General features: G+C 38.9%; 1 protein-coding gene across 2 annotated transcripts; it reads right to left on the reverse strand.

Moving 5' to 3' along the window:
• Nucleotides 1-4,175: 4,175 nt before the first annotated feature.
• STEAP4 (STEAP4 metalloreductase) lies at nt 4,176-23,110 on the reverse strand. 2 transcript variants are annotated; one of them, XM_048950935.1, is made up of 6 exons: nt 22,956-23,110; nt 11,599-11,675; nt 8,822-9,277; nt 7,046-7,573; nt 6,236-6,400; nt 4,176-5,243 (listed from the first exon to the last, which is right to left on the reverse strand). In XM_048950935.1, the coding sequence occupies exons 3-6, from the start codon at nt 9,275-9,277 to the stop codon at nt 4,974-4,976; spliced, it is 1,419 nt and encodes a 472-aa protein (XP_048806892.1). In that variant the 5' UTR covers nt 11,599-11,675; nt 22,956-23,110; the 3' UTR covers nt 4,176-4,973. The 2 variants fall into 2 exon arrangements, with proteins under 2 accessions (XP_048806892.1, XP_048806893.1); XM_048950936.1 differs by lacking the exon at nt 11,599-11,675.
• Nucleotides 23,111-23,327: the final 217 nt, after the last annotated feature.

Genomic DNA, 23,327 nt, shown 5'->3' on the forward strand with positions numbered 1-23,327 from the left:
TAGCCTGTGTTCTGCAGGAAAAAAGGAATGGCTGATCACAAGGTTGCCTTCTGGCTCTCTATTATGTAAAGCTCCTTGTAATTAGAGAACTATCCTCAGCTTCAGGGAACCTTCGTCCAATTCCTTTCCTTGCCTTTGACTTCCCATGTGAATGTGTATGTCAGCAACAGAATTAAAGAAACTTGTGAGGTGTCTGGGAAGACAGTTAAGTATGAATCTGAGGATCAGCTTCTCTGTAAAAGGCAGGGAAGTCTTGAGTTTGCCGAGAAACACGAGTATTTGTGTTCAAAGAGAAGATGGTAGAGGGTATTCAGCGGGGCTTCCAGTGGCACTCAGGTATTCAGCACTGTCTTCAAAGACAGTGTACAGCTGCACGAGCACCTTGATCTTTCTCAGGATTTTGTGACTGGACAAGAAGTATCTCTCAGGCCTGGGCACAACTGAGATCACAACAACTTAAGGTACCCAACAACTCTAAGCAGACTTGGTAGTAAAACAACACCAAAGCTTCTGTAATGGGACTAAAGGTTTGACCTTTATTTAGACTTATCCAAGTATGAATGGGGTTTGTTTTTCAGTCTGTTTACGGATTGGGAAATAAAAGCTATCAGCAAAACAAATAAATTGTAATCCTGTACATCCAATCCTATATGTTCATTGTAATTCCTTCAGTTCTGCAGCCATGCTCTCCAATTGCCTCAGCCAGGGATAGGAATGCAAGGTTTGTTGTGTCCTTGTGCTTCTGCAGCTCTGGATCACTGATAGCCAATCAGGGAGGGAGACACTGCCATGTCCTCCCCTATCCTGCCAGCTGCTTTTTTCTCGGGTTCTGCTCATCCTGTCCAGCTCTCACATGTTCCAAGAGTAATGTCAGGTTTCCTTCAGTTCAGATTTTAATGCCAAGTTAATGGTTTACTTTTTTTTTTTTTTTTTTTTTTTTTTTTAATGAGATGCTGTATTTGTTTAATTTTATAATTAAACAACTGAAGGAAAGCCAAAATGATGGCATCTCACATTGAAACAGAATAGCCCTGTGGGCTGTCTAGTAGTTGTATTTTGGCATCTGTCCTGGTGCTATTCCTCTGGGGAAACTGTTTGACAAACTTTATTCACTACTAAGCATTAGAAGCATTAGAAATCTGTGTTTGATGGGCATCTGGGTTTACTGCTACTGTTCAACAGTGAGTGCTGTGGTGTGGCAGCTACTTTTGGGAAGGTTGGTGTACAGGAAGAGTAAATAGGCTGATTTGTATCTTCTTGTACTGGGGGAAGAAGGTGATGAGGTGATGGTGAGATCCTGAAACTGAGTTGGACTCCATATCTGATTAAACTACCTGGTACCAGGCAATCAAAAATGTAATGCTTTCTTGAAAATACTTCTCTTCCTCTGTGTCAGCACTTGGTTGCGGATAGTATGTCCTAAACATACTTGTTTGGGGACATTCTGTTTTGATTTGGGAGTATTGAATTGCTTGTCTTAAACTTTTCCTAGAAGAAATGTGAGTGTGTGTGAAGAGAAGAAAAGTAGTGAAGAGACTGTGCTTGAATGAATCAAGAATTATGAGCCAGTGTGGATATGGAAACCAAAGCAGATATAGGACTAAAGCATGTGTTTGACAACTCATGAATAAAAAATTGCTAATTCTATTTTGCTGCATTTGGAGAAATCAGCCAATTCTCTGGGCTCTGTGCGAGTTCTCTCAAGCTTCTTCAGTGTATGTCTTTGTAGCACTGATGTTCCTTATAAGAAATCAATGTCGAGGGGGCCATCTTATTAGTCACAGCTAATACTTATGTCACTTCTGAATTCCTGTATTCCAGAACGGCAGCAATAAGAGATGTCTTGTTTTTCTTTTCCTATCACAATGATATCTAAACAATCTTGAGAAATGTCAGCTTCATCCAGAGAGCCAACCATTCAGGTTAACATCAAGAAATAGACATATAAATGGAGATCTATGGCAGAAGAATGTATAATGCAGAATGAAAGTTTGTGTATGAAAGAAAAGCTTCCACAGTGTGTGGAAGAGAAGCCATATTTAATCTATTACTAAATAATAAACAGTGAAGACTTAATAAATAGATAATTGTAGTATGGGAGAGCAGCACAGCATAGGTTACATGGTTCCTGTTGCCATTCATACTGTTCACCAGCTCCTGATTTGGAGTGGACCAAAAAGGCTTACTAGCATTTGAGACAAGATGATCTTCTAAAATTCTGTGTGTGATAGAAGGTAATGAGCCAAGCCCCCCAAACCTGACATGCAGGAATAAAGTGGCTTTCTGAACAATCAAATCTTGAATCTTGAGTAAGAGGTAATTTAGATAAGGTAGCACAGGCTGAAGGAAGATCGTGCTATGGAGCAAAAATATATTGCAGACCACAGGATTCATGGCATGGTGCAATGGAACTAATGGGAAGTGGTTGGATCCCGGTGGTTCAATATCTGTGTTGTCAGGTATGTCCCTTGGGGCTACTGTGTATCACATTACTTCAGGGCTAAGTAAATCTGATTAATTAGTGAAAAGATGGTATTTTAATAAGTGCATTTGGGGGTTTGAAATGGATATTGAAATCAGGAAGTTAGATCAGAAGAATTATATGTTATATAGAGGTCTAAAAGTCATGCAATACCTGTGCATTCTGCATAAAAATAAAACTTTCTTGTGCAATGAAATCCAAATTTAGCTATCAGGAGCATATCCATATGACTTCTTGCTTAAAAAGCTGCAGCTTTTATTTTCTAAATGTTGTCTTTGATTTAGAAGTGGAGTGGAGAGTCACTGTTTTATTCCTACAGAAGTTCTTACAAGTGTGTTACGTATTTACGTGCAAAGGCTCTTTTTTGTGTATGAAATCCTTATAGAAAATATACTTTCTGAAGTGTATTTCATAACCCTTCTAATGTCCCTTCTAACCAGGCTTTGTTGGTATGTTAAAAATATATATATGCATAAAGAATTCAGCCTAAAAAATGTATACAGAGTATAAATATTTTTCATAATATTGGTTATTGTTTTCAAAATACTGGGCTAGAATAACAAGTGCTAGTGTAGATCTGTTTTATTATTATTATTTATTGAAATCAACAAAGAGCCCTCTGCTACTTTCAAATGAGAGAGCTTTGGATGAGATCCTGAGAGCTGTTTCATGCACCTATGCAAACAAATAGCATTGTCTGCTTGGTTTGTACACAACAGGTATCGGCATTTTATTCTTGGAGAAAACAGCAAATTGTACCTCTTTGCTTGACATTTTCAGTAAACGTGGTCCTATCTGTTAGCCATATAAGACAACCTGCTCCTTGAAGAATTCTGTCTTCCTTGCATGAGCTGCAGCCCTGTGCCTGGAAGCTGGAATTTAGTAGTGAATGAGTGTACAGATTGTACTGTCAGGCCACCTTGCACTGGTTTTCAGTGGGAGTAAAGCAGACCTGACTCAGCCTCCTAATGCAGGGCACTCAGAAATACAAAGAATCATATTCTTTGGTAGAGAAGATGACAGAGCATTGGCAATGCTCGTGTTTCATGAAGCATGACTTGTCATTGTGTTTTGTTTGTTTGTTTGTTTGTTTGTTTTTTAAATCGGTATCTGCATAGGCAGAAACCCTAAGTCCTGTAACAGGTAATCATAAAAGCAAACTATGGATCTTGAAGCAGTTACTGTTCTTAATATGAGTCTGGGGTATGTCACTGGAAGCAGAATAGAGCTCCCATTGTAAGTCTAGGTATTCAGGCTGCTATTATATATTTTATTTTTTGTCTTGCTTTCTCATCTACTCACACACAATCCCTGTCTTTTTTTTTTTTATTTTTTTTTTATTTCTCTCTGCTTCTGCCTCTGTCTTCTCTTTCTGAGGGAGTTTAAGGTGGTGTTATAGGTATCCCTGTATTTAGGCCCTTTGAGCCCATGACTGTTCTGCACTCCTGTTCAGTAACTAAGCAAATACCTATATATGTAAGCATCCAAGGAGCAAAAATGGGAGAAAGTAAGCCCTGGCAGCTATCTGAAGACAGGATCCCATTTTATTTTTTCCCCCCAAGGCCTTACAATGCTAGTGTGCAACTAAGCATACCAGCAGCTGCATCATAGCAAAAGATGTTCTAGGAATAATAACAGAATGCACAACTATAAAGAACTTTCTTTATTGAGATTAGGATATGTGCATTTTCATTGAATATTTATAACATTGCATCCAAAGCATTTCAGAAAAATCAACAATCTATTTTTTGTGATATATAATTATGACATGCAGTATAAACTCCTAATAAAATGATGTTTTTCCATCAGCTCCTTTGCTTACAGCTCACTGATTACACAAAAATTCACCAACCACTGTGTGCATGTGCTCACCAGCCTAAGCTTCTCTGCAAGTACATCTCGTGTCTTTTTGACAGTTTGGTCTCTCCTCCATCCCCTTGCCATCCGAGTTTCTGCAGTATAGCAAGGGTTCAGCAATCCTCAGCGGATACACTTTGAACATTAGAGTGCTTGTACACAAACCAAGGAAATCTTATTTAACTATTTCTAAGGCATGAATATAGACCTCTTTGACCAGATGTTAATGGAGGACAAACTAGTGTTGGAAAGATGAGAGCTTTCCCTCAGCTAATGCCTGTCCAGATCTGAGCCCCACTGGGCAGGACAGTGAAGAGGAGCAGACACCATCTAATAGGAGAGGTTGGCCATCACTAGAGATTTTGAGTGACTGATACCATGAACACTTCTCTCATAGTCCTGTCAGGAATGGAGGGTGAATAGCGGGAGAAAAAGGAAAAGGTCTGTGTGAAAGCATGTCTGGTGTGCAGGATCTCAGGAGGCTCGTTTGATTTAAATTTTGTCACTGAAATTGCTTTATTTCAGTCAGAGCCTGCCCAGGCTTCTCACTTTTTCTCTCTCCAGGTAAAGGAGGATAGGGACTTCATTTTGCCTTCAATTTTTTGTTTCTTTTTAACAATACAGGTTAGTCTAATTACACAGCAGACTTGTTGATAATGTAGTTTGACTGTTCTGAGTACTGGGGATTCCTCTCCCAGCCCTGTCGAATTCGTGTTAATTGCTTGTCTAGACAAGGAAGTATGAGCACAAATTTGACAACCAGTACAACGCATGGAATAATGAGAGAGAGCATATAGGCTTCTGGAAGATACCATCTGTATGCTGATGGATTTAGGAACCACTTTCCACCACAGACCAGTGTGTGTGCGGTGCATAAAATCAATGTCAGATATCCCAGTTTGGACTAGAGGAGAACAAAGAAGAGAAAGAAGTAGAGGTTAGAATACTGAATTGAACCAGAACAACTGCAAATTACAGTGCACAACAGACTTCAGGGAATGTGTGCCAAATTTGGGACTAAATGGGTCTACTGAAATGAAAAAAGATTTATTTTTTAATAAAAATTCAAATGGATCTCCAGGATGTGATTTTTTTTATTTTATTTTTTTTTTTTCCCCCACCAACAACCTTGATAACTTTTTCCACACATTGCCTAATGTTGCCATATTTGTAAAAACACAGAGAAAAGGCTACAGTTCATTTGAGAGGTCCAAGCCTTTCATATGCTTTAGTGATAATCCACCCAGAACTACACTGTGCAAGTTCTTCACCTAAGTAAAACGTTAACTCATAGTATTTTCCCTTGCTAGCCCTGTTCCTGCAGAGGCACTACAGCACCAAACTTCTTTCTGATGTGGGGTCAAGACGATGGTGTTAACAGAGGTAGCTTTATTAAAGGCACAGCAACTGTTAGAGCCTGCAGGAACTGGAGGCTCTCTTTAGATGCTTGATGTTGAAAGGACTGGAGCGATAAAGTCAGTTTTCAAAATCGTGTTAACTGAATTATCTTGTGAACCAACAAAATCAGCCCAATAAATGGCTAAAGTATTTTGTGACTGTGTAATTTGGCAGTTATTAACTCCACAGTGTCATTTTTCCATTTGTCAGTTAGCAGTTTAGATCTTCCCAATTTTATGTTGTTGGTGTAATAACACCAGTTGTTCCATAGGTAGACATCAGGGGAGTTGTGTTTTTTATATGTGGGTTGTATAGCCATGTAGATAGACAAATATATATTAATCAGGTGATGGAGAATAATATAGATATGGCATTTAGAGTTAGAATGGAGGAAAGACACTGCTAAATCGTTCTGTGGTCATAGTTCATTAAAAAAAAAAAAAGGAAAGTTTCCAACTGAGAAGAAAAATGTTTTTTTAGAGAAAATCTTTTTCTTACCTGTACAAATCGAAATTCTCTCCAGTTGACACTGTTGCTGACAGAAGGCAAGGAAGTTATTCCAAGAAGAACAAATAAAAAGAATCCTAAAATCCCCAAAGCCAAATACGAGTCACTAAGCCAGCCATTTGTGTTGTCAAATGGAGTAGTACTATTGTTCAGTGCCTGAAGAAAAGAATACCACATATATCTTAGTGTTAGCAGTTTTAGGATCAATATGAAGAAAAAAATATCATTTAACTAAGAGATAAATATTACACATTATCTGAAAAGGATTGGGTATTTACTTTGAATGGCTACTGAAAATGTGAGAGTGGCCTTATGTAGGTTTTGTGTACCTATAATTGCAGTGCTTATCTATTGTAGACCTACTGTGAGGGCAGGTATTCAATTGTTTGTTGTTGAGTAAGGTCAGGAACTCAAAATATGTGCTAATCCCTGTTCATTGCAGGGGGTTTGGATAAGGTGACCTGTAAAAATCCTTTCCAATTCAAACTATTTTTTGATTCTATGATTCATAAATTTATATAGAGAAATAGAGAGATACATTTCTTTATTCTTTATGTATTTCTTGATTATTTCATTAATATGTAAGCTACCTAGGAGGAAGGTATTTACCCACAACTCAACATCAGAAACCTTTGGATTTATGATTTATCCATGGATAAAAGCAGCACAGAAACTAGGAAACTAACCTCATTAAAAAGGACAATAGACAAAGTCGATGTGAACTTCTAAAGTTTAGCATCCCTGGTAATGTTAGTAACAGGGTTAGAGGAAGAGAAGACATAGAGCAAGGAAAAAAATTACCTGTGAGATGGTTCTGTCCCCAGTTGTCCATCTTACATAGTAGCGAATTGGGGTAACGAGAGTATAAACAACGTGCAGAGAAGCAAACGCCAAGGCTACTAGTCCAAGCTGTTTCCTACACAGCATCCATTTGTCCAGCCAGTCTGGAAAACGGCTGTATTTGGTACCTCTGTATAACTGAATAATTGCAGCAAGTACACCAGGGAGATAAACCAAGGCAAGAAGGACGAGTGCCATTATAGGGCAGATCCGATTTGGAATGGAAATTGCAAGATAAAATGAATAATCCCTATTTTCATAAACACAAGGGTAAATTACATCACGAACCAAACAGTAGATGAAGAAGAATGTGGTTAGGCCAAGGGACAAAAAGATAGGAAGCTTCCACATTGGAAAAAGCTGTAGAGGGTAATTTTCTATTTCCCGAGCAGCCAAGAGAGATCCTTGATCTAACGGTGTGAGTCCCAGTGCACGAACAATATCCATTACCATTTGTTTAGCTTCTGTGTCATCTCCACAGACAAACACCTGCAGTCAAAAACAAGCAGGGATTTTATTTTGACAGACTTTTGTGACATTTTCAACTGTGTTTCTTCCTGAATATGGACAATATGAGCATGAGCTTCTAGGCTCCTTATTACCTCCCTTGTTAGCCTTAATTTATATAGATAAAATTGTTATAGGTAATTTCTTGATCAACAGTCCCTAGAATTAAGAACATCAATCTTTCTTTTCTTTGGTGAAATATATTGCTTCAAGTGGCAAAATTTTGCATGTGACAAGAACAAAATATAAGATTACAATCTTTGCTTAGAGTTTGAATTTCAGCATGCTCTTTAGAAGATCCTGCCCACAGTTTATAAGCACAAGGTTTTGTAATAGTAAGTAGGAATAATATTTTGTATTGCCACTACAATGGTCTGTAAGAGCTTCAGTCAGGACCTGGGGATTGAGACAATTCAAATGTAATTTCTCTGTCATGAAATTTAGTATTATTCCTTCTCGTATCTAGTAAAAGTGTGAAGAAACTCTTTTTTTCTGAGTATGAATTGTAATACTTCTTTTGGAATAGGCAGAAAAGGGGCAACTTCTGCTGTCATTTATCTAAGTATGATAAAGGTTTCAGATGCCTAGGCTTGTAAATCATTGGTTTTTAGTTTAGGTGAAACCACTTCTATCAGCAGAAAGCAAAGTTAACAGTAATTTGAATAGTTGCATGTTCAGAGTAGCTGAAAACAGGGCAGAAATAAATTCTTCCACAAAGATGCTCGATTGTTTCCTATGACCAGCTTGCCTGTGACTGGGGAGCTCATTAACATGGCTTGCACACGTTGTTTTTGTGTTAGACTTCTGTTTTGATGTGATTTAGAAAACTATTAATTTTTTCACCATCCATCTATTTATCTCATTGCTTATACTCATTCTATTGCCTCATTATATCCCTTACATCCCTTTTTTTGCACTCTTAGGTGAACAAGTGACATAGCCCACATTTCCTTCTGATTTACTGGTTCTCTGTTTGTAGCTGTGTTTTCTTTTTTTTTCCTTGCTTCCCTAATGTCTCTTAACAGCTATCAACATTCCTTGTCATGTCATATTTGAATCCCAAAGTAAATTTTAGCTCACATTTAATTTGAGATTTGCAATTACAGTGAAATTTCCATCTCAGCCTTGTCTGAGTCATATGTCCCAAGTGTGTGTTTTGTCTAACTGTTAAAAGCCCATATGATACTTCATAACTCTATGAAATAGCAAACTCCTGCAGTTCAGTCTTACCTGCCGGCTTGCATCCAAGGTGCCCGACTGCAGAGCCCAGGCTGACACGGTGTTAAAGGCTTTCACAACCCTAGCGCTGGGCACCAGCTGAGCCAGGTACTTTGCATTGGATTCAGGATACTGGTTTATTTTTAAGTTGTTGCTTATGTCCACCAACACTTTTCCACGGAGCGTTTCCTCTAGTGATGCAAGGAAGTCGTAATGTTGCCTCTGGATTGCTATAATAATGATGGCAGCTTTCTGTGCTGCCTCAGCATGGCTCAGCACCTCTGCATCCTTGGGAATCAGGCTGGATGGCCATGGGCTCCGGCTTCCAAATACGACGGGGTAGCCAGACTGAATCAGTTTATGGCCCAGAGCTCTTCCAAAGTCTCCTGTTCCAAATATACACACTGTCTCTCTTTTGTTAGATGTTTTGGGAGCCAAAGCCATTATGTTGGAAGAATTTTTATTCATCTATTTAAAAACAAACAAACAAACAAACAAACAAGCAACAAATTAAGTAAAACGTTGATCTCTTGAAAATGAAAGGCTAATTTGTCTGACTGTACAAAATAAATATCTGAGAGTTTTCTTGATTCTTAATCTGTACAGTTTTTAAAAAATGAATTCTGGATTTTCAGCTCTCCATCTCTGACAACGCCCTCCTTTCTGTTCATCTTCAGCTGAAATATTGCAGTTTTCCTTTCTCAAAGGGAAAGCAGGAGGAAAGGGTACAGGATCACCATGAGCAAGGGCTGCACATGTTTCAGGATCATTTCTATTTCTTTATGTTATAGAAAAGCATTAAAGATGAGCGTGACTCTAATCAGATTAGAACCAAGAAGGTATGTTTGTAAAACACTTGAAGAAGTGGTGTACAAACTAGCGACAAATCTGTGCTGTCTGCAGTACTTTCTCAATATGCCCATTCAGTGCCAGTTTGGTTTGTTATTGTTCATTTTCCTGAAGAATGTCCTATGAAGTGTTTGGATGGTGGAACGGGTGTATTTCACATTGAACATGTGTTACTCTTAATGAAATTCTCTGAGATTTTTATCTGTCCTCCTTTATCACAGTACCTGGAGGCTTCAAAGACTTTAATGTATTATCCATGACATAGCAGTATGTACGCTGCGTACTTACAGAGTGAGACCCATGACCCAAATGCAGAATCAAACACGGCTGCTCCAAAGGTCTTCTGATAGATCCATGTGCTGTTGCCCTCACTTTACAAAAAGGGACCCAAGGATAGAAAACCTGAAGCCTTAAGGCAGATCTCTAACAGGAGATCTTGTGAGACCCTTCTTTCCAAACAGCCACCAATTTAGTACTTGGAGCAGCCATGTTATTTTGCAGGAGCCCTAGTTCAAGGCTTTCACAGCATCTCAGGTAAGTGGCTTAATTAAAGCTGTGAGAATAACTGATTTTCCAATTTGCAGGACAGAATTGCATAGAACAGTTAGCTAGATCCAAAACAATTGCTCTGCTATGGCTGTTTATTAACACTGTGCTTACATTCCTACATGAAGCCCTGCTCAGAATGAAACTTAAAATACAGAGATTATACTCTTCTTTGTTTTCTTTTTTTCCCCAGTGTTCTTTTACACATTTAAAGCTCATCCTCTGAGGGCTCTTTTACTGTCCCATACGGCTCCAATGGGAGGAAAGCTGTACAATCCTTTTAGTGGATAGTCTGTATTTCAAAAATGAACAGAAGAATTACATCTGTAATATTAGAAAATGGTTCAACTCAGTACCTAATGGAATTCAACTTACTTTTCTCAAATTTTCCTTTTAGCAAAGTGGGCCCCTATCCAAAATGAAAGATAAAACTCCCTTGTAATACATGTTTGTCCAGTTGAAAACTTCTATATTTGCCCCCAAGAAATCATTAAGTTATTGCTGAAAGAACTATGCAAACCATTTTTTTCACTAGAGTAAGACTGGACAAGAGAAACTCAACAAACCAACCATCTCTGATGGGTTTTATCAAGTGATATATTTAGTATATTTACCACCAAGAAACAAATATATGAAGAGTTTCTGTTGTTCAGTATTACTGAACATCTCATTTGCTAGTGAACACTGAACTTGTCTTGCTGGGAAAAAGCAGAAGAAAATAAGAGGGAGATGAAAAGTAAAACTAACGTAAAGAACAGTTTTTCTTTTTTTTCTTTTTGTGTGTCTGTACAGTTTCTTGGAGCCCTATCTACATATGAAGGGACATGTACAAGACATTGAATATTATTCCATAAAGAGCTGAAGAGAGTTAAGGCTCCCTTTATTGCTAGTGGCCTAATTTAATTTAATACCACTTTTAACAGGAAAGGTAGTTTGCTTGAATCAACTAAGCAGAATTTACTTATTTCCTTATTAATAATTAGTTGTTATAGTGATGCCCATTGCTGCTGTGATAGTGCACATTACATATTAGAAATAAACTGGTCATAAACGATTTTCTTAACACATATGGTATACTGTAAAACATATGTTAATTGAATCATGCATCTGCTATATCAGAAAATAACATGTAAGACAAAGAAATTTTGCTTTTAAATCCCAGGCTGTTTGGATTATGCCTCCTTCTGATAAATAAGGATTTTAAGTAAATTTTCTCAATTTAATTGTTTTCAATTCAACATGTCTTCAAACATGTCTTTGTGCCAACTGGCTGTTGTTAAACTGAGAAGGCTGTGGGCACTGCAGTTGACTTCTGGAGATTAATTCAGGCAGTAGACTGCACAGATAAATTTGGGCTTTGCTGTGTGTATTTGAACAAAATGAACAAAATGTACCTTTGCTCTGATGGCAACCCGGTAGGTCTAAAGTTGAAACAAGGAAAATGGCCTTATAGAGTCCGTTACAGTGATAGCTGCAATGAGAGAAGATATTCATTTGCTGTGGAAAAAGGCTTTCTATTGTCCTACATCAGTGTGAAAGATATGATGAAGTACATCATAAAGGACATAGGACCAGCCTGGTGTCAGAGCTAAACCCGAAAGCTGACACTGCGTCTTGTTAAGCAGCTGAAGGCAGCAGGGTTAGCTTTGTGCCCACAAAGCTGGGCACTCTCAAAGCATTGGAGGAAACAGAAACACTAGCAAAGAAACAAATGACCATCCTTTGTTCTTCTACATATGTACCAAATATTATCTGAGAAAAATCAGAGCTTTGTGGAGCTCTGTATTCACATATAATACTTTTGCATATGTCCATCTTCCTAACATTGGTAAGCTAGTGATGCTTGTTATTTCAAAGATAATCCATGTAAGCTTCTTACTGATAACTATGTCCTTTCTTTTCTACATAGTTGTACTTTTATACAGTGAGTTATCCTATTTTTAGGGAAAATGGTGATAACCTCTGATCTGATTGTCACTTGGTCAGTAATGACAGAAGGAGGCACTGAAGAGGCAAAACCATCATTAAATACTGCATAAACACTTGAGAAACTGAATCAAGATACAATTTTCTTCCAACAATTATATATAAATACCTAGGAATTTGAATGAATACAGGAATGTTGCTTTGGACATTGGCAAAAAGGAGGGATTTCCTAGCAAAATCATTCTGCAAATGGAACAGTGCCAAAAGTGGAAAAGCAGATCTGGGACTGAGACAGACAGGGATGGAGAATGGAAAGATCAGACAGATGTAACATGAAATGACAGACAGGAGAGCAATGGAATGATTCAAAAGGTTGAATGACAAGATGAAAGGAGCAGGAAAGAGAAATTTTACTATTTACATTTTAAAAAGAAGCAACTAAATAGCAATGGCAGTGATTTTGAGATTATCTAGCCCATCTCCCTCCCTAAGGCAGGATGAACTACATTTAAACCAAGCCTGATAGATGCTTGTCTAACCTGTTTGTGGATCTGGCAGTCTCCTTTGCTTTCTGCTGTCTCACTGGTCATAACACAAGGCAGATTTTCTTCTGTCCAATCTGTATTAGGCTGTACTGCCTCCTCCATTGTACACTCAGATGTCAATTTGTCCTCCTTCTCTTTTTCAGAAGCCTTTGTTGGACATGAAAGCTGTTACCATTTCACCCTTCTCTAGATGAAACAACAACAGATCCTTCCCTGCACCTCATGCTTCTGAGAGTGGGAATCTTCCTAGGCTAAACTCTTCCAACTGATAATTAAAAGTATGGTGCTAAAACTGAATACAGTATTCTCACTGAGATCTCACCAGCTGGAAAGGATTACTTCGATTGCCTCATAGACAACACATCATGCCACTGACACATCTGTCTTATTCACAGTACAGCTGATTCAAAGTCAGCTTGGAATGGTTATATGTACTTTAGCAAGCAGTGTGTGGCAACAGGAAGGAAGACATAGAGTGAAACAGCTGGTGCTGAGCACATGGTTGTGCTGTCTGAGCACAGGATTTCCACCTTGGAGCAGCGTTGGTCTAGCATTGCAGCCTGAATGCCCATTAACAGCTGCAGTGTGCTGGGGTGCACCCACAGCATATCATCTGGCTCAGTCTTTGTGGGAAGGAATCATTTTCTTCCATATGTTCCAAGAAAACAAAGCTTGATAATCAGCGATTTGCTTCAAAAATGCAAAAAAAAGAACTGAAATACTAGTGTACTGCATCCTGCAACATCCCGTTTTTTAATGCAGAACTGCTCCAAAGCCAATAGCTCCATCTTCAACATGTACAGTTCTTTTCTGACTTGCTGTATTGTGCTCTAGTCCCTGTTAAATAGCACCATATTTTTTTAGTCTGTAACTTCAATTTGTCAAGATCATTTTGATTTCTAAGGCTGTCCTCTAACGTGCTTGCAGGCTTTTTCAACTTTGTCAGATTGTCAGCTTTAATAAGCATACTGTCTGTTCCAGCATCTATGCCATTTAATAAAGTTCCAGAAGAGGACTTTAGCCAGGAGAGACCCCCAGTATATCTGCAGTAAATTTAGCCTTCCATTTTGACAGTGATTAACAGAGAGACTGAAAAAGCTTCTTTCACTCATTCTGCAGAATCCTACCTTATGTTAGTTCAGTCAGGCTGCATTTCCCTCATATGCTTATGAAAATATTCTCTAACATGCCGTATTAAAATCTTCACTCATCTCAAGCTGCACAGCCTTTGTGATTCACCAGACCTGGTATGATCTTATAAAAGGAGATTAGTTGGATTTGGAACGCTTTCTTCTTTATTAATACATGAGTCTATAATCTATTCTTTATTTTTTTTATTATCTTCAATTTGAGAATTGTTCTTAAATGGATTGGGCCAGAATTCTGCACCTCCTCTTTCTACTTACTTTTCAGGATAGCTGTTATTCCTGTGTTCCCAGTCTTTGAAAACTTTACCTCTTCCATGCAGTTCTTAAGTGTAGTTATTAATGGCTGTGGAAATGCTTCAGTTATTCCCTGAACAATTTAAGGCAAATTCCATCAGCCTCACTGATCCCAAATCATTTAACTCACCTGAGCATGATCTAATCTGTTACTTCTGTCACCCTGCCTGAATTCTCATCTCTTTATTACTGGTGTAGAGTGAAAAAGGCATTGCAGAGATGCTTTCCTAGAGTGATTAGTCAATAGCTTTCTCTCAGTTGAATACTGGATAAATCCCTTTCTTGATTTTCCTTTGACAGTTTGTGCTTTCACAGTATTCTGGATGTAGTTGGATGTACTGGATGTACTGTTTAATTCTTTTTTTGTACAGTGGCTTGTCAAATTTTAGCAACATATCTGTACTGTTCTATGTTTGTCCATAGATTTTTATTTCTGTATGACTTTATTGTTTGAAGTTTCTGAAGAATTCACAGCTTCAGCTACATGGCTGTCTTCCTGCAATCCTTCCTCTGCCTTGCAAATGTTTTCTGTCTCTCTGTTTTTAATGCCATTTCTATAAGCAGGTTTCAAATCCTCAGATCTCATTTTTCCTCTCAGATTCTACTTCTCATGGAACATCACCTGCCCACCTTCTGAGTTTAGTATTGTCGTCTTATTATTCTGCTAGGTGAACAAATCTGTTTTTGAACAATTGATCTTGTCTAGTGGCCCATAGTATCTCTCAACTGTGACTGAACATCTGCATTTTCTCCTGTATAACGTTCCAAGATCTTCTAGAACTATATCCTTGTACCTTTGATTCAGGGAAAAGGTTTAGATAATCAAGTGGAACATAAGGACTTTGAGAAGATAAACAGCCCAGGCATTGTCAGGAGTTTCATCCACAGCTGTATAAAAGAAAGGTTAGCAAGTAAGAAGAAAGTTAATGGCCAGCACAGCTGTGACTGAGGAACATTATGGTGTAGTCCACCAGAGGATCTAGTCTCTGAGGATTTGTCTGTTTCTGTTTTTTCCGAATCTCATTAGAACAAGGAGTAGCTGAACTTTTTCACACAGCAGTACTGAGAGAAAGCCCAGCACACCACCAGACTTGATGGGATTACACTTCATCAACTTGTCGTGCAACTACAAGCTGATCATGAGTTGGTGAATTGCGCCTATGGCAGAATCAGTGAAAATAAATCCCTTGCAGGTGCCCTATGCCCTGAAGACATCTTTGAACAGACAAAACAGTATCAGTGAGGTTTGCCTCTGCGTACACCTGATCCTTCCCTACCACTGGTAAAAGTACATCCTTAAACAAGGGCAGACTGCACTATGGCTTACCACCAGTGCTTTCACACCATGCTAATGACATGTATTCATGCTGGTGGCAATGAAGAATAGTGCCTACAACCAAGAATAGAAAGATAATGGATTGGCCATTTTTTACATTTAGTCTTTTTTTTTTTTTTTCATTCAAATCCTTGTATACCTATTCACCATATACAGGCATGGTGAACTTCAAACAAATAAATACATTAGTATATATTTCTGTTTGGAATGGTTGGTCCTTTCAGGTCTTTTCTTTCCCATGCTGTCAAGTTCTACAAAGTTAAACAATTTCTGTTCGAAACTGAGTTAATTAATTTTCATTATTGTCTTAGCAGTTTACTGCATGTACTGACACATAGAACTAATTCCCTTTTGATTTTTTTTTTTTTTTCGGAGTTTTGTCTCAGAAAGTCTGAGATGTGAGTCATCTATGATCAAAAGTGCCCTAATAAGTTAAAATTAAATAGAGTGGCCTATTAAATACAGCAGAAAATGAGGATCGTTAATACTTCATTTCTTGCATATCCAGTAATACAGCTTTGAATGTATCTTTCTGAAATGTTTTACACATGCATAATATTCAGTAATCCTGGAGTAAAACTTGGAAAACAAGTGAAATGTGATTTAAAAATTCTCATTGGAAAGACATATACACTATTCTGAGGCAATCTCATTTTCTTAAAATTTCATGTTACTATCTCCACAGAGAGAGACTGCACTCTCTAAAAAACAGCACTTCTTATAAGCTGACAGTTGTAGAACCAAATCTGCCCTAAATTACAAACTGTATTTTCTGTTGTTTGCTACACCAGAAACTGAAAGGCATGTGGCTAAACTACTCTCCCTTGATTAATCTAGTACTTATATGCATAAAGAAAATAGCAGAGTAGCTCCTAACAAACATATCACAGGAAATTATTCATGAATTTTCTTTCAAGCAAGTGAATATCTTCTATTCTTCTCAACAGAAAGTCCTGAGCTCCAAGTTTTGACAAAGCTTATAAAGAATAATTGTTTGAGACAATAAATCCTCCTACAGAAGACATTGCATTTCCCACATCTTTGCTTTTTATCAGGAGAACACTAAAGCTGCCCGGAGGCTCTTCAAACAGATGAAGTATAGGCCTAAACAGATGTGTTTAATGTTGTCTAAATCATAGCGAAGTACTGAGAGAGCTGGAAATCTCACCACCTCCAACTTTCCCGTAAGCACGTAAGACTCAGCTATAACTGGTGTAATTTCCTTGGCCTCTTTAGGGTTGTTGTGCTTTTTGGAGAGGTATAGGTATCAAGATTTAATCCAACTGCAAGAGTGAGAAGATTTCAGAAAACACCCAGAGCTGAGTGATGGTGAGAAGAGGCAGGTCTGTCTGGAGTGCAGAGTGGGAGCACTGGATTTATCCCCACTATAATGCTCAGGAGATGTCCTGAGACCTTGAAAGATATGTTTTGAGGCCCACAAAGCGTACATGACAAGCACCTTTTGGATTCCTGCTGTGTCCTCCAAGGCTGTCTTCTCTGTCAGTGAAGCTATTCTTCTGTGCATCTTTTGTCTGCTATTTAGAGACATTAACAAATAGCTCTGTCTGACAGAGAAGTAACGCTAGAAATAATGAAGCCTGGCTTCCCAGGGATTTGTGTTTCTTGGCTGATTACAAGCACTGATTGAAACTGTTTCCAATCACAGGAGATCACTCCTTCAAGATTTCTTCTCATGTGGATTTTCAGATCTTTAAATGTGTATTGTCACAGTACAGTCTTTCATTTCTTAGGACTCTTACGTGGAGTCTTCAACTGCCTATTTTATGACACTGAAGAAAAACAAAACCCTCACTTCTCCTGGTATATTTGTTTGAAAGCATCACTAAAACAGTGGTTGAGGGACACACAAAATACATACACTCTCATCCCTCAATATGATCAGAGAAACCCCACTTTCTACAGAAATCAAGGTAAAATAACATCAAGACTGGAATTAGGTACCATTGCACGAGCAACTGACCAAAATCATGCCTTTGGCCCACTACAAATGTAAGAGTTCAAAACACTGTATTTATTTTGAGCTCTAGCAATATGTGATAAGTCCAATTGTCTTCCCATTTATACTAATGGAATTGTTGATTTTCAATTAACTTGTTTTTGGATTGGATTGGTGTAAACACAAAGATAACAGAGCCCAAGTGACACCTGTGATAAAACAGAAAGTGAGGTGGCTGCTGCAGCATAGAAGCCTCTGTGGTGATGGACCTGGCTGCCTTGTGCTCTTAGCAATCTGAGGAGTGGGTGGGAGCGTATGAAAGATTTAAGCAAAAGTGGCATGAATGTGAAGCTTTCTTGCCAAAACAAATATATGTAGATTTGCAGTATGTCTGGAATGAGGCCAAGCATATTTTCTTACAGAAAGTTCATTAATCTGCATTCTTGCTTACATAAGCCCATACACTAAAATGCTGTCATAAAAAAGTGTTTAAAGATACTCCATTTAACAGTGGATAGCTTCATCAGCACTCTTTCTCACTCAATATGAAGTAATTAAATGTATTATTTGCTTCTTTTGTTTTCCTTTCTTTCTTTTACATGGAATTGAATTTTTTTGTGTCCTACTTGACTGCAGTCAAGTGGCATCTAAAGAGCCGTGCCTACGTTTAGGAAAAATGAACATTGATATTTTCAGAAAGAAAGAAATGGTGTTCCTCACAAAAAAAGTGACAGTTTTAAATGCGGTTGCATTTTGCAGTAAGGAAAAATTACCAGGCTTTTATTTTTAAAAACTAACTCTTTCCTGATATAGAAATTCTTCTTCTTAATGAGGCAATAATTTCAGGAGTGTTTAAACAACGGCCCTAAGCTACAGGCTTTGAAAATTAGCAGCTGAGAAGCCTGAATTTAAAAACATGCTTTGAAAATACCGACAAAGAAACACCAGCGGAGGTGATATTTGTCAAAAATTTGCAGAACTGTTGAGAGCAGCCTCTTCTACTGAGAAATGGAGAGATCTCATTTTTTGTAGAGTTCTTTTGTCTGAAATTCCCTTTGAGTTCAGCTCAGGTTTGGTACATGGCTGAGCCGGTAACTCCCTCTCCTGGAAAGCGGGAAGGGGTTTTAAGTTGTGGATCATTGCTTCAGCTCCTCTCCTTGGCACTGGCAGGAATGAAATGTCTCTGCCAGAGTACTGCACATCAGCTGCTGACCTGGAAGCACAGCAGTGTCGCCTAATTGCTCACAGTGCTGCACAGGGCAGTCCGTGCTATCCCACGCCATGGTCTGCTGCACAGGGCCACAGTAGAACTCACACAGGATCTCTGACATATCTCTGCTGCCATCTTCACAGAGAAGGCACGTGAGTTTCTGGTGATCCTGAGTCTCAATCAGATTTTCTGGGCATCTCATTCCCATCTCTGTGAAATATGTAGGGTCAAGGCAAAAGTTACGCTTTTGGTTCTGCACCCCAAGACCATTTAATATACAGTTAAGTAACACCAGGCCATATTGCAGTGAAGGCAAAGGTCTGGGACATGACGTGGAGCAGAGGCAAATGAAAATTTTAAGTATTCTTATTAAACTTAAGAAGAGGTAATAAAGAGGGCACTCACGGGTACAAAATTCCTTCATTTTACAAACAAATAATGAAAAAAGCAAAGGCCAGGCTGGAGAAAGTAACTTATTTTTTTGCTAGTAGGGAATTTTGCTCAAAACCCTTCAATCTTAATTTTACAATGACTTATTTAAACAAATAATTCCTTAATTTCTTACTGCTTATTATCAATCAGATAGCAACTGGTAGAGTTAACTTCTCATAAAAAAGCTACTGCTTTTGGTAATGATGCAGGTTGGTGATCCAGAGGTTTGGATTCAATTTCCAATCTAGTTATCAAAGAAAAAGAATTTAGATCTGCACAGAGGAAGTGCTGACCTCTTGCTCTGCTTGTATAAATCTTCCACAAATTTTACAAGCAAAAGAATTTAGATCCACTGGATGCTTTTTATGATTTTTTCCCCCCAAATATCTGTGCAGTCAGATAACAAATGCACCCTGACCCTAACACTCCAGAGCTGCTTAGTTCTGGAAGTCATTGAGATCTGCTCAGTATAATTTGGGGTAAAAATGAGCTGAATGTCTGTGCTGTGAGGTACAAAAGAAAGTGTCATGCTGATTTTGTAATTGCCTAATTGGACTAAATAATTTCCTCCCACAGGGTGACCCTCTCTTGCAGCTCCACCAAGGATCTGCAATACAAAATGAGGAACTGAGTTTTCTGAATAAACCCATTGTCTTTATTGTATTACCATTTTATGCTATTACGGTTATTGCATAATTACCCTCTTGTGATGAGTATTCATGTCTTCTTTTACACATTTCCTGCTCTCATGCTCCTTGTAGCACGGGACCACCCCAGAGACATCCTTCATCAAACATTCTTGGTGCGCTAATGATGCCAGAAAGTGTTTTTTGCTCTTTGGCAATCAACCTCTCCACTGAATTTCCTAACACTTCAGGCTTGTTTATCTGGAAGCCTACAGAAGCTTGCTCACATAATTGGTATCACTAATGGATTGGTGACAGGCATCAGTGAAAAACTTTCATCCCCGTCCTCAGGTGCTGTAAGTTGTCTGGAATGGACAACTGAGCTGCTTTCACCATTGATCAAGCAGTTTGTAGCAGATTATTATAATTAAGCACCTTTGAAGTGCCAAGTTTTATGAAGCTCTGGCACGGTTCAGGTTGTAGAATTCAAATGAGATTTATTAGTATGAGATTTATTAATATTCTTATTTTCTTTTCTTTTCTTTTAGGATATTGTGCAGCTTATGAAAATGGTTTCTCTGCACATTCAGATTTGCTGTGGTGAGACTGCTCCACCTGGGGAAGGCACATCACCCAGAGCTGAGAACAATCCTCGCTCCTTATTTCATCTTAACCTCACATGTACCAAAGTAAGTCATAGGATATGCATCTCCCAGTGGAGTTCTATACCTCACTGAGCCATGGAATTCCTGCCAGCAGTGCTGGAGCTGTCTCCACCAAGGCTACGGTATTCCTCAGGTCCCAGAGAGGATCACATCAACATTTCAGCCAAGCAAAAAGACAGTTTGAAGCCACCTTAGTGATTCTGCCTCCAGGTCTATGCTCAGCAGTCATTGCAAGCTCAGGAAGCAGCTTTGTCAGACCCTTAATTAGCACTTCTGCTGGCAGCTGTTCCCACTCCTCCTGTTTCCCAGCAGCACCACCACAACCAGTTCTCACCCTGCTGCCGCCTACAGCTGCTCAACCCATCTCAGCACTGTGTCCAGGCTGCCACCACAGCTGGCTGCTCAGCAAATCTCCACAGGGAAAAGAGCTGAGACCACCAAACAAAAAGGAAGGAAACTGGACACCCAGATGGAACCAGTCTGCCAAGTGTGCTTCAGCCAGGCCAAGAAACCAGGCTGCATGCTGGAGGACTTCGATGGGAGGAGATAAGTGAAAAGTGCTGGAAATCTGAATTTACCCACTTCCAATCTGAAACATGACTTCAATTAAGTGAGCTTACTGTATTATTGTCCATGCTAGCACTTGAGAGGAATACGTGTTGAAGGAATTTTGGTGAAGAAGAGACTAGGTGGGTCTAAATAGCAAGGTCAAACAAGGAAAACCACGTCTTTTCTATTTTTGAGCATGCATAAAGGCACTAAGTCAAACATTTGATCTACAATATGCACACGTACAGGTGACTTTCAAATATCTCTTCCCACCTTTTCTTCCCCCTAAAAGCAGCTTTCAGAAACCAGAATTAATATACATAAAAACCCCAAGAGAAAAAAACAAACAAAAGTAAAAAAGCCAGCATCTATAAATTGTAGTGTGGAGCATAAAAAAAATACAAAATGTTGCAGTTGCACTCTGCTAGCCCTGTCACTGAGAACAGAATGGGAGAAATGGTTGGCTCAAAACTTGAAGTTACCACATAAACAGATTTCAAGAGAAACAGATCAGGAAGCAGTGAGAGAGGCCTTAAAACGCTCTGATGTGAAGTATTCTCCCTGAAGGCCTTGGTTGCTGTCTCTGTATTCTTGAGGCACAACAGGAATGGATATGTATTTCTGAGTGCCTCACACCCATGCCAAGCACACTGTCGGGTGCTGTCCTTGAAGTAGCTGTGGTCTGACCCTGAGAGCTGAACTGCTGTGAGCAGTGGGATTGCTGCACTAACCCAAGAACAGCTGAAAGCATCCCCAGGCTGCATTGTGATGTGAATGAGGCACAGTTCAGAAGGTAGGACAGTCAATTCTGAAGTGGGCTCCTGCTCTCAAACGAAAACTAATGTAAGTAAAATGCTTTGTTAACAGTTTTGCAACACAAAGTAGACTGCTTATCCAGTTATGTTTTCTGCTTTTGACTAAGAGAAATAATTTTTAAAATGCCATCTGTGTAGAAGTGTATAAATATGAAAAGTGCTTGATAGGTTTGAATAAGCAAATTCCTGTATGGATGAAGAAAGTACAGGGATGCTTGATTTTTCAATGACTGTTGTAATATTTTGGTATGTAGTCATGGTGTCACCTCAGTTATTACAACTTCATGCTTGCCAAAATCATTGCTATTAACAAAACCAGGAGCTTTGGAAAGTCACATCTAAAAAAGAATTTACAACTTTCACTGATTTAATCCTTTCAGAATGTTTGAAAAATCTGAAAAAAACTGCTCTGTGCTGTGAGTGACAGTTCATATTTGTAGATTTAGGGGGATATGAAATCTTCCTGTATCAAAGCTGACTAACAGTTCTGGCAGCTACAAACATTCTCTGAATTAATAACATCGTGCTGGCATAAGACAATGCTCAAGAAAAATCCATTTCTTTCTGCAGCACTGAAATCTCTCACTTCTAAAATATTAAACAGTTTTAAAATTGGTATGCTACTTGAAAAGGAGGAGAAAACATGAAATCCACATGTGAGTCCAGAAGTGAAAAAAATCCTTAGCTCTAACTATTATTACAAGTAGTTTATGATTGGTGGTAAATCAAATGCCCTTGGAGTACCTCCACTTATTACTAAAATTCAAACCAGAATTTTAGCTCTCTCTTAGGAAGGAATATCATATTTCCAGGTTCACCTCTTAAAACCCACTGACCAACACTTATTTGCAGAAGATTTCTCCACTTCCTTAAATGCAGCAAACACCTCTGAAAGATTAGATAAACTTGTTGCCAGTTATGTAAGCTCTCTGAATACCAATGGGCTGATTCAAAGTTTGGTTGCCCTAACTTTACAGATAAAACTATATAAACTATGTCCCTATTTTACAGTGCTTCCTTAGATCATCTCTCAGTGACTAAAATATTATGTAATGTCAATAAAAGCCCTGGCTTTGTATTTTATGTGTAGCAGGGAGAAAACCTAAGGTCAAATTTCAGTACACTGATGATTGAGTTCAAACCCACCTAAACCTCCTGGGAGGTCAGCCTTGCCATTCTAGGCATTCCCTAATCCCACCTGCAGAAATGAGAGAAACCTGCAGATCGGATGACCTCTGTAAAACTCACCTGTGCACTCAACCTCCTCCTCTCCCCTGAGCAAACCAGAGCCTTCCAGCCGGTGAGGTGCTGTTAGTGCTAGGGCAAGGTCTGCTCTTAGATGCTGCAGAGAGGTCCTGTGCCTGGGGAAGAATGCAGAAACCTGACAGCCTCGCTGGCATTTATCTAGTAGAAGCTAGAGTGCACGTAGGAGGGAGAGATGAGGAGGTGTTGCAAGCCCCATCTGTCCGTGCTGGGTGAAAGAACTTCCCGTCTAAGTTGTTGGGGAAAGTCCCAGCCCATGTATTTACAACTGAGGTGAAGCCTGTGGTTGCTTTTTTAAAGCAGGCTCTGGCTTGTCCCTTGGCTATTGGCCAGAAAGTTTTGGCTGTGTTTCCTGCT

This window comes from Lagopus muta, chromosome 7 (genome assembly GCF_023343835.1).
Source record: "Lagopus muta isolate bLagMut1 chromosome 7, bLagMut1 primary, whole genome shotgun sequence".
NCBI lineage: Eukaryota > Metazoa > Chordata > Aves > Galliformes > Phasianidae > Lagopus > Lagopus muta.